Here is a 17,249-nt window from a genome sequence, read left to right on the forward strand (position 1 = left end):
AGGTTAAGCAAGTAAGCCTTAAAGGTTATTACCAGGGCAACTGCTGTGGGAATGCTTTGTCTTTTGGTGTTTCCCATGCTAATGTACCCTTCACCCAGCCCTTGGCTCTGTGGGTTAATCTGGACAAAAGTGGACCTGCACTATGGCATGGGTTCATGCAGGGAAGTGCCCAGTCAAGGAATAACAGAAGACTTTTTAGATCTGTTGGCTTACGCAGTGACCCATTCTGCTGGGTTCCATCCTATGTCACTGTTTTCCTCCTCTGACTACTATAATTCTCCAGATCTGATGATGTAGTTTGATCCAACTTTCCCTTCCTGGATTAATTTATTTAATAAATATTTATGGGCCCTATATGACATTGGGCATGATTCTAGGCCCTTGGGAACGTATCAGGGAGCAAGATAGTCTAAGGTCTCTATGCAAGTACAGATAAACAATAAAGTAGACAACTGATAAGTTAGTTGCAGGTGGTGGTAACGGCTAGGAGGGGAGAAACAGGGTGATGTGATGAATGAAGCAGAGAGCATTCGGAGCAGGATGGTCGGGGACATCTCACCTCATCAGGGCTATGACAGTTCAGCTGAGATCTACACGTCAACAGAGAGCAAACCATGAGAAGGTGAGGAACACCGTTTTATGGAAAGGGATTGATAAAGGTGAAGATCCGGAGGCGGCTAGTTTTTGCTTGTTAATGGAATAGAAGGGAGACCTGGCTGCGGTCTTGTGAGTGAAAAGGAGGGTGATAAGGAAACAGTTGGGAGGAGGAGCAGATCATGGGGGCCCGGAGAGCTGGGGATCAGTCTAGAGTGCAGACCAAGTGGAATGGAAAGCTATAGAAAGGTTTTAAATAGGTGAGACGTAGGATTTGATTTTGCTTTAAAAAACTCTCTCAGGCTGTTGTGTGGAGAACTGAGTGCGGCAAGCAGCTGGAGAGATGATGGGGAATCCATTGCTGAAGCTATTACTTTAGACATGGATTTTTTTCTCTAATCTTCTTTTTTGTGTTCGTTTGTTTGTTTATTTGTTTTTGCTGCTGTTGTTGTTTTGAGGTGGGGTCTTGCACTGTCACCCAGAATGCTGGAGTGCAGTGGCACGATCTTCAACTTCCCGGACCAAGTGATTCTCCTACCTCAGCCTCCAGAGTGGCTGGGACCACAGCTGCTCACCAGCACGCCCGGCTAGGTTTGTAACAAATTTTTAATTTTGCAGAGTTCTCCCCATTTTGCCCACTGAGGTCTCAAAATTCTAGGTTCAAGTGATCCTCCTGCCTCGGCATCCCAGAGGACTGGGATTATAGGCATGAGCCTTCATGCCCAGCCATCTGTAACCTTCTCGATGTCTTCAAGTGTCAGGTCTTATTCAGCTGGGTACCCCTGCTCTTGAAATCTATTCTAGCTGACTACTGGTCTCGGGAGGTTTTATGCTGATAGGTCATTTATTTATTTTCCACCTCTCCTTTATCTATCCCTCTATCCACCCATCCATCCATCTATCCATCCCAGAAATGTTCAATGAGATGTTACTATATAGCAAGCCCAGGATCAAACATGCAGTTTCTTGTCTGGAGCCATTCATTGTCTATTTGTCTATTTGTGGAGACAGATATGCAAATAAAGAAACATGGCACACTATAGTAAGGGCTGTAATATTGGAATGTGCACAGTACAATAGGAAGCACCAAGCAAATAGCCAGGGTTAATATTCGGTGACAGTTGCACAAGGCCTTGAAAAGTTAATAGGAATTTTCCAAACAATACTATATGTATATGTATATATGTATCTGTATATATGTTATATATATGAAATACTCCTATTTCTTAAACTTGTACTACGTGTTAAGCATTGTATTCTGAACTTCAAATACATTATCTTACTTAAACTTTTTCCCAAACTACTAGCTGAGGGAGTGTAATCCCCATTTTACAGTCCGGGACTCAGAAACACAGAGAGATAAGAAAACACGCCCAAGTCACTCGGCTTGCCAGCAGTAGTCCTCACTGTCAAATCCATCTGTGTGGCTCCAAAGTCTATGTCCTTCACTATTTCCCTATTTTCTATAGATAGGTCTATTTTTTTTGTTGGAAAAATGCTTTGTATGTACAGCTCCTCTGTGCAGAGTGCAAAGTTCTACAGTCGTTTCATAGAGTTTATGTAGAGTATGCAAAAAATATAACCCACTAGTTGTTCCAGTGATTGATGATCTGTCCCCTTGAGATCTTTCGCTTCAGAGGAAGGTTTTAGGCAAGAGAACAACATATAGTAGTCAGGGAAGCAAAGAAAAGCATGGCACATTTGAGGAACACAAGGGATTTGGAGAACCTGAAGCACGGGGGTGGAGGGATTGGGAGTATGGGGCATAAGCCTCCGGGAAGGATGGGTTCCAGGCGGGACAGCATCACACACTGTGCTGTGAGTTTGTGATCCTCCTGTGGGCAACCTCAGCAGTCTGGTTATTAGCTCTTTTTTCTTACAGCCTGGAAAACTGGATCAAGTGTCGATTGATCTCAGCGACCGACCGGCAGCCTAAAAGAACAATGTGGTTACAAGCTCATTTCTCTCAAACACCAGCAACTCACTGCCTTACGGGTGAGGGGTGATGAAGGGGAGCAAGTCTGACTTGATCTTTGCACTCACTCTTACAAAATGGTTTACATACAGAATGAATGGTGTAATTCTGTTTGCATTGGGAATTATTCTGTGAACCCGGGCCCATGTCATCTCTGAACACAGCCATGTCAAAATGTCAGGGTAACCTATAAAAACCCTATTTTAGCATTTTCTAAATCAATTTTCATGTGCAATAGATGTCCTTCATCTTTATCTTGGTTCTGATAAGGCTCAGGGATATAGGAAGTATCTGTTAGGGAAGAATATGACACACAGCGAACGAGATAGGGTGAATATTCCACATAACAATTGCCATCTAAGGGAAAGTCCTGTTAAAGGAAAAGACTCTTCTTTAGAAGAAGATCTTAATTAATATGGAAAGTTATAACTGTGGCTCAGATTGGACATAAGGATTGAAGAGAGTAACTCCAGATAATTAAAGAAGGGAGAAAGAGAAGCTGGTGTGATGTTATGGGGCCGGGGAGTTGTGGGCTTGACCAGGCAATGGGAAGTCCCTGGAGACGAGAGACTGAAAGAATTCAGCAACAGGCTGTGTAATGTTTAACTGGGAGTTCATTCCATATTTATGATGTATGCTCCATAACTTTGGCAAAACGTATTATTCACAAAAATATACTAATGAGAGGGTCTTTTCCTAAAAATAGAAGCATAGAAAAGAGTTGAGCTTCATGCCTCAGTTGATTGGAGTGGACAGAAGCGGCAGGCATGGGATATATCAATAGCCCATCAATTGAACAAATTCAACAGAAGCAGGAATTCAGAACCAGAGGTGACACTCCCCAGAACTGACAGTAATCTTGAGGAGAGCTCTGATTTCCACTGGGCAAAGAATAGTGCTTAATCTTTGTGTTGAATGTCACCTCCCTGGCCTACCTTCTGGACAGCTGCCGCACCAGGTAAGGGTCAGCTGGAGGGAAGGACGGCTGCTCCTGTTCTTTAGTCATCCTGCGTTAAGTTCCAAATCAGGAAAAAAAAAATGTTTTTAACTTACCTGTAAGGGCCATGGAAGTGCGGAATTCATTTGTTAAAATGTTCAAAACTTCCTTAACACCGTGTTCACCCTGCTCCCAAGGCAGACAAACAGAGACACAAAGAGACATGAAGGAACATTCTGACCATCCACTGAGTATAAATTCTAGATATAATCAGCGCTTTGATGGGAAGGATGGGGGATCTCTGTGAAGCGAGAATTCCCTTGGGAGTAAAGGAAAGCATGGAGACAAAGATAGGGGATGAGAGCTATTGATGTTTTGCAGTATGCTTCAGAGAAGGCATGGAGATGCAGGTCAGGTGTAACTGTCCTTTAGGAATCACTTTGAAAATGGCCAATCTTGGAAAATGAACCACAGAAAAGCACGGAAATGAATGGGAAGCTCTGTATCTTCTTGCTGGTTAGCTTTGTCACGCTCACCTTGCAGGCAAGACCCCATAGGATGGGTCTCCCAAGAAACACGCACTTAGCCCCGAGGGCCAGAGCCTTCAGCACGTCATTGCCAGTTCGGACCCCACCATCCAGGTAGACTTCAATTTTCCCCTTTACTGCAGCCACCACTTCTGTCAAAGCATCAATCTGAAAAGGAGATACACACGGGCTGGGGGGCTTTCTGTTTTGACTTTCAGACTTGGTCTTCCTGGCCTACGCTCGGGAAAACCAAGCTGGGAAGATGTCCTTGACAATTTCTTCCCGTTCCATGCCTAAGGCTGCTGGTGCTGATCAAATGCAGCAGCAGTTACATTCCTGAGGCCCTCCTGCCTTGACTTTCTGCTTTGACTCCAGCGTAGCTTTTCTCTGACTCACTTAACTGTCTCACAGGTTGGAAGAACTGCTTGGTTGCTTTTTCCGTCCTAAAAGGGACATTTTCCATTTATAATGTTCACGTTAAGTTTCTTCTTTTCAAACAATATTTTGACTTTTGATTTTCTTCTACTCTCTCTGTTTCTAGATGGCGCGACTAGAAAGACTCTCCACTGCGAAGGCACAAAGTCTTTCTGCCAAGACAAGTATCCTCATCCACGGCCTGCATGTCTGGATTGCAGCCTGACTTTAGAAACTGGGCTGCCTATCATTTCTCATGCACCACTCGACCAAATTGTCCCTGAGTCCCTTATGCCCTATCTGAGAAAATGAGATAGGATTAAAGTACAGCATGGTAAGAATGACCTTGGCCTGGTTTTTTTCTACAGAATTTTGTGTCTTATGTTGCCTCTTCTATTCCGGCAAACAGGCCAATAGGCCTTGACCACACAAGCTGCCCCAGGCCAATCTATGTCTCCAGGCAGTCGTAAGTCTGTAAGAAGAAGTGACAGTAGGTCCCTTCTGGATAGGGGGACAGATCCTTGTGGAGGGAGTTCTGGAACTCCCTCAGGGTTCTTGTCTGTGCTTCTCTGAGGGATGGAAACCACTATGGGAAACAGTGTGGAGATCCCTTAAAGAAAAAAAGGTCGAACTACCATTTGATCCAGCAATCCCATGACTGGGTAGCTATCCAGAGAAAAGAAGTCATTACATGAAAAAGATACTTGCACACACTTTTATAGCAGCACAATTCACAATTGCAAAAATGTGGATCCAACCCAAATGCCCATCAATCAATAAGTGGCTAAAGAAACAGTGATATATGAAATACTACTCAGCCACAAGAAGGACTGAATTCATTCGCAGAGACCTGGATGAGATTGGAGACCGCTATTCTAAGTGGAGTAACTCGGGAATGGAAAACCAAACATCATGTGTTCTCAGTCATAAGTGGGAGCTATGAGGATGCAAAGGCATAAGAATGATACAATGGGCTTTGGAGACTCAGGGGGAAAGGGTGTGAAGGGGGTAAGGGATAAAAGACTTACAAATAGGGTGCAGTGTATACTGCTCAGGTGATGGGTGCACCAAAATCTCACAAATCACCACTAAAGAACTTACTCGTGTAACGGAACACTACTTGTTCCTTAATAAACTATGAAAATATTTTTAAAACCTCAGATAAATGATATTTGAATAGAATGTTTTAAAAAACCAAATGGCAAACTCTGACCTGTGAGCTGGAAGCTTGTTTTTATAAATAAATAGATTTGGGGCTAGGATTAAGGTGAGGCAGGTGAGGGAGGGTTATACAAGTGTCGGGTCAGGTTTTGCCTGAAGCAAAACCCTCACTAGGCTTACGCTGATATTGGTGCTGTCTCTGAGTGAACTTGGCTTTGGAGGTGAAACCAAATGGCTTGGGAGAACAATAATTTGACCAGCTGAATAAGATAGGAAAAATTCTCTCCCTGGCCCCTGCCTTAGCCAATACTCATTCTCTACAGGAGAAGCACAATGGGAGAATTAGTCTTCATCTTTCTCTATTACTCAGTTCTTTCAAAGAAACAAGACCAGCTAAGTTGATTAATGAGAGCCTGGCACCTGTTGTATACTGTATTTTATTAGTTTTCTTTCAAAAGTCTGTATTCTACCGTTTGCTGCTTTTGGATGCTATGCTCTTTTGCCTTCTCTGTTTTGCTAAATACCAGATGACTTGCAGGCTTTCTGGCAGGTGTTGGGTGAGAGAGTTCAGCGTGTGCTCTGCCCAACCACTTTCTCACAAGGTTGCAAATCAAGAGGTGGGATGGAAAGTAGGAGGCCTGACCACTTCAATCCAGCTCTTACCAGAGAGCCACAGTGAAGGGAGGCCCCTGCTTTCCATGTGGGCTTGCCATTCCTCTGCCTCTACCAGTTAGAGCTGGTGCAGAGAAGGAGGTGAGTGGCTGGACCTTAAGCTCCCAAGCATCATGTGTCTTGGAATGTATCAACCAACTAGTGCAAATTTCTAGTTCCTGGAATGTATCGTAAAGAAGTACTTGGCAATGTGCTGAGGATTCAGTCACTCGTGTGTTGTTTAAAATAGGGAAAGATTATAGGGGTTACAGTTGTTCTACATCGGAGGTTGGTCTGTTCATATTACATGCCATTAAAAATAAGAAGAGCGTATATACTGAAACGAAAAGTTCCTCTTAATGTTATGTCAAATAAAATAACAAAATATAATTTATAAGTTTCTTAAACACAAAAAGTTGTATTTGCCTTAAGAAGATGTTAACAATGATCAAAATATTGACGTTAGTGATAGTGATAAAATTAGTGCTGATTTTATCTTTTGCTTATGTATATTTTCTAACTTAGCTGCAGCGAACATCTTTTATTTATATGTGTCAATGAAACTGAAAAGGAAAAAACCTCATTTCTCTTTCTTAAAACAAGTCAAGCAGCAATAGAACATTTGGAAAAAATATAACTCAATGAAAACAAATCAACAACAAATTCCCATGTAAAGATTATTTTCCTGCCTTCCTTCCTCCCCACCTTTTTTTTTGCCTTCAAACTTCATCTATAATGGACATAAGTTTATAAGTTAGGGGAAGAAAGTATGGACTTTTGTAGATTTTAGCAAAAGACTCATTAGGGTGTTTTTAGAGTTTTGCCATAAAAGGTGTTTACTTTAGAACATCTCTCTAATCAAATTCCACATTAACCATTTATTATCTGTGTGAGCTAAACACAAGTTACTTAACATCACTAAACTACAGTATCCCCATTTACGAAACAGGGATAATAACACCCATCTTCCAGCATTGGCATGAGACTTAGAGATGCTATATGTAAAGGTTGAAAAAACAGCCTAGCACACAGTAGGCTGTTATCAATAATTAACAGTCTTTAAAATTCACAAATACATACCAACACATGTGGTATGGAGGGGGGAAATACGCACCAGATTTCACAGAGTGCCTTGATGTGGATACGCCACACACACACACACACACACACACACACACACACACCACTCACAAACACACCCCTCTCTGAAGTAATCCCACTTACTGAAGCAAGAACCTCATCAAGCTGCCTCCCACCATGGTTGGAAACAATGATGCCTTGGACATTGTGCTTCACAGCTAACTCTGCATCCTCCCTTGTCAAAATCCCTTTAAGGATGATGGGCAATCGAGTGATGCTCTGAAACCAGGAGAGATCTTTCCAGCAGAGAGAAGTGCTGATAGAAGCCATCTGGAAATAAGGTAATGAATTTCCCTATAAGAAATAAAAAGGGAACTTAGTCCTGAACTCTCACAAGTCTACCTGATGCATTCCAAAGATGAGACACATTTGGAGAGTTGCCATTTATAAACTTCAAGGAGGAGGAACAGGTCTGGGTATGATGGCTCATACATATAATCCCAGCGCTTTGTGGGGCTGAGGCTGGAAGCTCTCTTGAGCCCAGGATTTTGAGACCAGCATGGGAAACAGAGAAACCCTGCTGCCGGTCCTCTATAAAAAATAAATGGTGATGCATGCCTGTAGTTCAGCTACTTGGGAGGCTAAAACGGGAGGATCATCATGTGGGCTCAGGAGGTCACGACTGCAGTGAGCAGCGATGGTGCCACCACCTACCAGCCTGGGTGACAGAGTGAGACCTTGTCTCAAAAGCAAACAACAAAGAAAATAAAAAGAAATGGGAGCCACACAACCCAACAATGTTTCTAGCTCCCTTTTTAAACAAAATTTGTATAAAAGAATTTCTACTTCAATTGCTTATCATTAACCATGAATGATGTTGCTGCTCAATAATTGTGCTAGGATCTAGAGACACAAAGACAAATAAGACAAAGTTTCTACTTTAAAAAAAAATCAGAGGTTAGTATATGATATTGATAAGCAAAAGCACTTATAGGTCAACGTGTTATGTTATGGTTAAAACATACCCAGGATAAGAACTAAGCAATACAAAATCAGTTATTACCCAATATTTACTCTTGACTCACCATGTACATCAAATATTTATAAATCTCAGTGTGCTTCTGGAATGTGAATAAGAATTTTGGAGCACCTCAAGGCCAATCTGTGATTAATGAGAACTGTTGAGTTGCTTGGCTGGGTATTACAGCTACCCACTGTCTGAAAAGCCTGGCTTTACTACCTCTGCTATAGCCAGGGATTCCAACTTCATCCTGGCTGTCTCTCTCTGAGGCCCTGCTTGCCATTTAATTATAGGATTTTAATGGGGAAGTTGGCCTTTGTAGTCACCTAGTTCAGAGATGACAAACAAATGTGCTATAGCAACCTGTGCTCCACAAATGAATTCTATGTGTGCAGAGATACTGATTCCTCAGTTCTAAGACAGCAGGGTAGAACCTGGCCTGTTGGGACTATCTGGCCAGCCACCTTGGTCATGAACATCCCCTTTGAAGAGTCAGTTTGTCTATGTATGCCATCCAAAATGACCATTTTCTGAGTTTGTCATGAAAATGACAAATGTGGGATGAACTTTTTTAGTTACTGTCCCGTTCCATGCAAAAATCTTTTTTATGGCTTTCCTATTTTTCAGCCTGCAGCTCTGCCCAGACACTTCTGGTGACAGGTTGGGCAGATCCAAGGGTGAGAACATTTGGTCTTATATTCTGCTTGTCTGGAAGCTCTCGGGTGCAGGAACCATATCTGCTTTTACAAACTGCTGTATACCACATCTGGCACAGAGCAGGCATTCAATAAATACTTGTGGAAAGAAAGAATGGAGGAAAAGAGAAAAGAGGAAAGGAAATTTGCCTTCTGTAATGCCTGTCCATCGAGTGTGGTATCTTTCCTACCTTTTTAGGTGATTGAAGATCTTTTAGTGTTAAGTTCCTCCTCAATTGGTTTTGAATGTCATATCGTCTGTTGCCACATACAGGTGTATCCAAAGTTATCACCAAAGCTTTAAAACCTAGGGATTCTACCCTGTGGATGAGCTGTTTGTTCAGCTGCCGGTCTGGATGCACATAGAGTTGGAACCATCGGAGGCCTTCGGGAGCTGCAGTAACAATGTCTTCAAGGCTGCAGCTGGCAAGTGTGCTGGTGATGTAACAGATACCAGCTGCCTGGGCGGCTGCAAAGCAAAAGACATGGCACAAGCTAGAGGGCAGAGGCGTCTGGACTTGGCTGAGAAACCCTGGGAGTCTGTGTAGCCTCTGGCCATCTTGCCCCATGAATGCAGATAGAGTTTAACTTCATTCTGCTTCCTTGTAAGGCAGGGATAGAAGGCAATTTGATCAGACTGAGAGACCTAAAGCTGTCTGGACTCTCCCCTGTATAACCTGTCTTACAAACCCTCCACTCAATAACAAAATATTTCCAGCTAGAGATGCCACCCAATCTCCAAAACCACGTTGGTTGTGTTACAGCCTTCAGACAGGAAACTGGGCTTCTTGTGAACTCCTAATGAAGCAGAAGACAGTGAGAGAGGTAAGGATGAGGGAATGTCATTCCAGTGGAAGAGCCTGAATTTCATAGTGGAAAAAGCATAACACATGGAATTAGAAGAATGTTAGTTCTACCCCTTCTTTGCTGTGTCGCCTTGAGTCTCTCATTTTCTTTTTCTGTAAAATGGGGAAAATAATAATACATGTTTTTAGGGTTGTTGGGAGACTGAATAAGATACTGACTATGGGACTATTCTTTACATTGCAAAGTAGCGTTCTGCATAGATGCCCGTGCTAATGACATTGATGGTGATGACGTTCATGCTGCTGCTGCTGACTGGCAAATTTCCCATTTCCTACTTTATTCATTTCAATGAAATCTACAACAGGCTAATGCCAGTGTCCCACTATAACACATGGGCAGAGAATTTGGCCTAATCAAAAATTAACATTTTCAATTTTTCATGTCAAGACGAGATATCCCATTCTTTCATCCTACTTCCAAACAACACGTTCAACCATGACAATTTAGTAAACTCGTCATATTAATATAGGATATTAATATTTCAACTAGCTAGACCATGGTCCCTAAACTACATCAAGATGGATGTCACATTCAGCTCTAGAATCCTTGACTTCATAGCTTCCTGCATCATGGAGTCAAAGGAAAAGACCTCAGGGAAGCCCTGAGCAATTAATTCACGAAAACAGATGTGACTTAGAGTGAAGATTGCAAAAGAGTCCCAAGAGCATTTTCAGCCCCATTTCTCCTTTTCTATTTATTATATTATTATTATTATTTTTGATGGTGATGGTGGTGGTGGAGGAGGAGGATGTGGCATAAGAATAGGGTTGACTGGGAAAGAGATGTAACCCAACAAGAAACTCTTTGTCAAACAAGATGACAAATTCAATTGAGGAGAAGGGAAATGGAATATTTGGGCAACTGCAGCTGTCAGCGTCTTGTGTTAGGACCTAATGTCAGGATTCTCTCCTAATCCTATATTCAGAGACTGTCATTCAGCCCCAGCTCTGGCCCATCAGGGCCAAAGAGAGCCCTAGCCGTGGGGCTGCATTAAGCATCCCTTTCCCTACCGGTGGTGTGAGCCAGAGGGGCCAGCACCCCTTCCCTGAGGGATGACGTGGTTGGATTTCAGCATCATCTTATTCATCTGTAGCCCCCTCCCACTCTAACTCTTCTTTATTATGGAAAATGAATGCTTTCTCAACCTCAAGTTACACAGGGCATTCTTTCCTGCCTTCCTTAGTGTTAACCAGATTGCATTCCTAAGGCCCTTCTAGAGAGAATCTTGGAGCACTCTGCCACTGCTCTGAGGGACACCTTTTCTGGAAAAGGAGCCTCGGGGTGATGGTTCATACCTCTTGCTGTGCTCATTTCTCCATCAGGCCAGACAAGGCAGTGGAAGCCTGTGGGTGCGATGCCGATAGGGGCGCTGATCTCCTCCCCTTGTATTGTGGTCCTGGTGTCCACCTCAGACACATCTCTCAGGTACCGGGGACGGAGGCGAATTCTGTGCCGGACAATAAAGAGATTTTCTGTTGATGCGATAACTCTGCAGCAGGGATGTGCTGTCTGGGGTGAACCCCTGATTCCTGATACAAGTCTAAACCAGACTGGGTCCTGTGGAACCTTGCTGGCTGAGAGCTGAGTAATCTGCGTGGATTCAGAACAGGCTCTTCTCCTGGGAGCCACTCCCAACACCTCGTTCCCCATTCCTCAACCTTCTCTGAACCCCTCGTGCACACCAAGTCCACACTATACCTGCTTTGCTGCGTCAAGGGTCTGTGTCTTTGAGCCACGCCTCCCTGACTACACTGTAGCACTTGGACGGTTTGATTTGGTTCATCACAACAGGGACAAAAAGGAGAAGAATAGGTAGGAAGAAGTTCCAGGCTCTTTTCCTCTCAGGTCACGAGTAAGTCTCCAGAAAGTAAGAAAAGCCCACTGAATGAGAACAAATCCCAGGGAGCGACTCGGGCTCCTGTGATAGACACTAGTTCATTTAAAGATTTGACTTCAACACTGCTTTAGAAGAAGATAGGAGAATTTACAGATAATAAATAGGCAAAACATGCTTTTTAGATAAATGTATACTTAGCCTCAGGGGCCTAGTTTTCATTGTTTACACAATATTATTATTTCTGGACATGAACTTAGAAAAATTTCCGAAAATTCTAATTGTGGAAATTTGAGTAAGGTAGCCTCAGTCGCTTCATCTGTGAAACAGGAAGAATAGTTCAAATTTCCTAACAGTTTTGTGAAGACAAAGTGAAATAAATGATGTATGATGCCTAGTATACTGCTACTTAAGTGTGAAAATACAGAACATAGGGCTCCTTGTATGCCGTTTTTCAATTTTCTCCTGACCTGTCTATCACAGGAATCAGCAAGCTTTTTCTATAGAGGGCCAGAGAGTCTGTCACGATTATTCAACACGGCTGTTAAAGGGCAAAAGCAGCCATACACAACAGTAAATGAGCATGGATATGTTAAAATAAAACTTTATGGACACTAAAATCTGAATTTCATATAATATTTATATATTACAAATTTTTCTTCTCTTGACTCCCCTACTCCCCAGCCATTCAAAAACTTAAAACTGTCCTTAACTCACGGACCATACAAAAATAAGTGGCAGGTCAACCTCTGCCTGTGGACTGCTCTTGGTTGAATGATGCTCCACTTCCTGCTTTTTCAGCCTAACTCTTCTCCCTTGACTCAATCTCTTATTATCGTTAAGACTCCTTGGATCTTCATGTTTTCTCCAAACCTAAAGCGTTCTCTCCTGTGTTCCATTTTCTTCACCAAGCCAGAGTTCAGGAACTCAGGAGATCTAGGCCTCCCAGCAGGCCCATCCTCCCTGCCCAGGGAACTGGTCATTCTGGGACTCTTGTTCTATTTTGTTAGGTTGCATAGTTGCTGAGATGAAGGAGAATGACTCACTTATGCTAGAGATAAGATAAATACTCTCTTTTTCCACTTCTCATCAACCCTCCCTCCCCTGTCCGCAATAAGCCAAAACAACAAAACATCACTCACATTTCTAGGTCTTGAGTGGTCTGTGATTTTTGGAGGCAGAAACCAGGACTGCTAACATCGAAGGAGCGCTCCCCCCGTGCACCTTAGCCTAACAGTAGACAGGCTGCGGAAGACCAAACCTTTTAAATGCGGCAGTGTTGTCATCCCGTGTGACGCTGTCATCTGCTCCTCCTTCGATAAAATCCCGAGTTGACTTAGACAGGTGCTCCCGTGCATAAGCCTGAAAGTCTGTCAGACACACCAAGGACATTTCTGGACCTTCCAAGGAGAAAAGCAAACCAAACCAAACCCAGTAAGAACACTTCAGATGCAGAAAAGAAAATGAAGGGGAAGCTACAGTATGAAATTGTTTGGATTCAACATTGATCTCTGCGTATTCTTTATCTTAATAGAGTTAATGCCAAAGCCAGTGATCCCTAAGCCAGAAGACAGGGAATAATGGTCCATCCCTCCATTCCCCTATTCCCATTCCCAAATCCCGATTATTTGCCTTCTGAATATTTCTCATCTTTTCTCCTCCACTCTACACACACCACCTCAGACCTAGTTGAGGCCCCAGCACCTCTTAAAAACTTATTACAAAAATTTCTTATTTTTGTGTCTTGCCTTTACCTTAACTCCACATCTTGTCTTCCTTCAGCTGCCTGTGATATCCCTAAAGTTCAAGGCTGATTATGCCTGCCTCTTGCCTTTCAGTGGGAATGCCTTTTGCCTTTCACATCACGGCATTCCCGGCTTTCTAGGCCTTGGCTCTTCACTGCCTCAGTAACTTCATTTCTTGGTGAACTGATACTAATATCTGGGAGTTCCCAGGAACATCTGAATGTCTGAATTGCCTGGGGCCGTGGATGACAGGGTGGGGAAGGGACAAGAGAAAGTTTACTTTGTAATTCTTAGCTGGGTCACTGAACGTGCTGCTTGATATTATTGGGAGGCCCAAGTGTCACCATCTACCTCTTTTCTATTTTTGCTAATTCTGGGACCTGGGAAACAATGTATGTTACCTCCATTTATTTTCCTCTTCAATTTGAGCCCTGTAAACCCAGAGCTTGAGGAGGCTGAGGCAGGAGAATTGCCTGAACCCAGGAGGCGGAGGTTGCGGTGAGCCGAGATCGCACCATTGCACTCCAGCCCGGGTAATGAGAGCGAAACTCCGTCCCCAAAAAAAAAAAAAACCCAGAGCTTGGTACTTTTGATACAATGCTCCTGAAAGAGGAAAGAGGGCAGGGTTTAGGGGTAACCAGTAAATCTCTCCAGTAGAAACAGGGCAGTAGAAACAGCAGCAGCAAAGATGCTGAAGACACTAGTTGCTGTCAGTAACAGCACGTAGAGCTCCTGCATGAGAGGATTCCAGAAGAAAAACCGAGAAACCTGAAGTTCTAAGCCCCAGCCAACTCCCAGGCAGTTGGCAGCCATGTGAAAATTAACAAGGCTGTGGGTAGAAACTGAATGGCTTTTAGGCCATTATCTAAAGGAAGGGAATAGGTCCCAGTAACTAGGGCTTCAACCAGGAATGGGTTAGTTCCTCTACTGGACAAAGGGGACAGAGAGGCCAGATGAGATGTGGGGTGCTGGGAATCTTGGCTGGGGCAGGGATGGGGTGGAACTTGCCTGAGGGCACCTCGAGTCAAACCCAAGTCTGATCCAGTCAAACAGGAGTAGCCCTTGCACTTACTAAAGAGGCTAAGCACGAAGAAATTATATAACGGACAGAAAAACAGACGCCCCAGGATGTGCACTCGGCTCTTGATGGAGGCTATGAGGAGGAATTTGGAGTCCTGCCATAGCACTTTTTATAGGAAAAGCACTCTGCTAGTGAGTGAGGAGAGAGCCGTGGGGTATGGAGTTGAGTCTGACGAAGTACTACAAACATATTTAATTTAGCTCGTTCTTACTCCACCCTTCAAAGGGTTAATAAACGTTAGTCAAATGAATTAATCATCGCAAGTATCCAACTATATCACAATTGCTTGCTTGTTTCTCTGCGTGCATAAAAGAATTAACATACCAGGCCTGGGAATGTTATTCTTCCAAAGGTCTGCTTGCAACGTTAGACCTTTGTTGGTGTCTTGGAACTTGGATTTCAACAGGGTTCCCAGTATTCCTTGATAAGAGCAGCCCCCTGTGTGTAGACTGTTTGTGTAAACAATGTGGTTTATGACAAACATTTGCATCTCCTCTGGGAGTCTGAAAGTTTGGTATGGGCTGGGCAGAGGGTGATCTTATGACCAGCCCCCAACATGAAACTCTGGGCGTTGGATCTCTACTGAGCGCCCCAGGTAGGTAACATTTTGCTTTAACATCATATCTTGTTGCTAGGGGAATTAACTGCATCCCACATGAGTTAGCTGGCAGAGGACTCATGGAAGCTTATACCTGATTTCCTCCAGATTTTGCTGCAAGAACCATTTTTCCCTTTGCTAATTTTGCTTTGCATCCTTTCAGTAACAAAGTATAGCCTCAACTATGTGTTCCTCCTATTGAAGAACTGAACAGAGGACCCCCAACACACTTTCCCTAGGTATTAGGATAGTATGTGGCACTGAGTTGCTGCTTATAAATGTTCATTACGTGAATTTAACATTCCCCTGCCTGCCATTTCTCTGCATTATTAGATAAGAATTTTCACCAGGTTTCAACTCCGAATATCTCAACAAATCCACATATCTTAAAATGATACACTCAGAAATGCTGTTCTACACAATTCTAGAGTAAAAATGACAAAAAGATTGTGTCTAATCCAGAAGAAATGGCTCATGCTGACTCAGAGTCATGTGCCTAGAATAGTGTGAATTATATAATTTGAAAGCTGCTTGGACATTAAGAATTAACCCTAGCATCTTATATATAACATACACTATTTTATCTCATTCCTATACCACTTCCAATTTTTCCTTAGACTCTTTTCTATTTACAGTTTTCTCTCAATGACTCTGTAAAGAAGACAGAGTAGGTGTTAGTCTTCCTATTCTGCATTTGAAGAGACTGAGGCCTCAGAAATGAAATAACTTGTGAAAGATCAGTTTGGCTGTGTCTCCAGCCAAATCTCATCTTGAATTTTAGCTCCCATAACCCACACAAGTCATGGGAGGGGCCCAGTGGGAAGTAATTGAATCATGGGGACGGGTTTCACCATGCTGTCATGATAGTGAATAAGTCTCATGAGATCCAATGGTTTTATAAAGGGCAGTCTCCCTGCACACGGTCTCTTGCCTGATATCATGTAAGACATGCCTTTTCTTCTCCTTTACCTTCTGCCATGATTGTAAGTCTCCCTCAGCCATGTGGAACTGGGAGTCCGTTAAACCTCTTTTTCTTTATAAATTATGCAGTCTCAGATATTTCTTTTTAGCGGTATGAAAATGGACTAATAATACACTCAGGTAGTAAGTTATTATGAGAGATGGTCCCAGACTCATGTGCTCTGGTAGCTTCTAAAGATAGACATTCTCTATTTTCAATTTCATGTAAAGAACAATATAGTTGGTTCTCATAAATTGCTTTTTATATTGAGCTTAAGATAATTTTGTAGGTTTAAAAATACAATTATAATTTTTTCTTTTTATAATATATGTAAATCTTAGTGGTCTGTTATTTTTATTAGATGTTTAATATAAGGTTTATAATTAAAGAAAAGGATAACTTCATTGTTCAAAGCTTTTTCTAAATTTGGAAGAACTTAGCACAGTATATTTTTATGTACTTTATTTCAATTTGTTCCCTACCAGCCTTAAATCCACTGGAAATTAAAGGGAAGATTCAAGTAATCTAATGGTTTTCTTGTGTTTCCATTTTATTTTGTCTCCATTTCAATGTTTTTTTCTTTTATCCTTTTTTATTCCTACTGCTTAAGAAGAAGAGACAGAGGAGAAAAGAATAAAATTGCAAATTCACCAATTGCTAGCTATTGTCCTAGAAACTTTGGCTCATATTAGTTCCTTGAGCCTCTTTAGGCTTTATGTCTGATAGTAAAAACAGTGAGGTGGACGGATCCAAGATGGCCGATTAAGAGCAGCTCAGGATTGCAGCTCCCAGTGAAAGTGCAGAGGGTGAGTGGACACCACATTTCCAGATGGATTTTTATTGCCCACAGACCAGGAGATTCCCAGGCAGAGGAGCCCCATGGGTTGCCAGCACAGCTGTTTTGGCCGGCGCGACGGGTCTCCACATAAAATACACGGGTCTGGGTGCTATTTTAGCTGGTAAGTGGACCTCCTGGGAGATTCGCCCATTCAACTGATAAAAAGGGGACTGAAACGGGGAGCCAGGCCAGAAGATTCCCAGGCAAAAAAGCACCACAAACCTCAGTGCGACTGTTTTAGCTGGTGCAGTGGGTCACCACATGGGAAAT

General features: G+C 42.8%; 1 protein-coding gene across 4 annotated transcripts in view; it reads right to left on the reverse strand.

Moving 5' to 3' along the window:
- Positions 1 to 1,556: 1,556 nt before the first annotated feature.
- HAO2 (hydroxyacid oxidase 2) overlaps positions 1,557 to 17,249 on the reverse strand; it is a 31,243-nt gene continuing 15,550 nt past the window's right edge. For 3 of the 4 annotated variants that reach the window (XM_032249583.1, XM_032249582.1, XM_032249584.1), the window contains exons 2-8: positions 13,018 to 13,156; positions 11,218 to 11,369; positions 9,247 to 9,524; positions 7,484 to 7,693; positions 4,043 to 4,201; positions 3,623 to 3,692; positions 1,557 to 2,526 (exon numbers count right to left, since the gene is read on the reverse strand). In XM_032249583.1, coding sequence (XP_032105474.1) covers positions 2,471 to 2,526; positions 3,623 to 3,692; positions 4,043 to 4,201; positions 7,484 to 7,693; positions 9,247 to 9,524; positions 11,218 to 11,369; positions 13,018 to 13,156 — 1,064 coding nt within the window. In that variant the 3' untranslated portion in view covers positions 1,557 to 2,470. The remainder of the gene's footprint in view (positions 2,527 to 3,622; positions 3,693 to 4,042; positions 4,202 to 7,483; positions 7,694 to 9,246; positions 9,525 to 11,217; positions 11,370 to 13,017; positions 13,157 to 17,249) is intronic. The other variant, XM_032249585.1, reaches the window with a different exon arrangement.

This window comes from Sapajus apella, unplaced genomic scaffold, assembly GCF_009761245.1.
Source record: "Sapajus apella isolate SASKATOON/1434 unplaced genomic scaffold, GSC_monkey_1.0 scaffold69, whole genome shotgun sequence".
Lineage (NCBI taxonomy): Eukaryota > Metazoa > Chordata > Mammalia > Primates > Cebidae > Sapajus > Sapajus apella.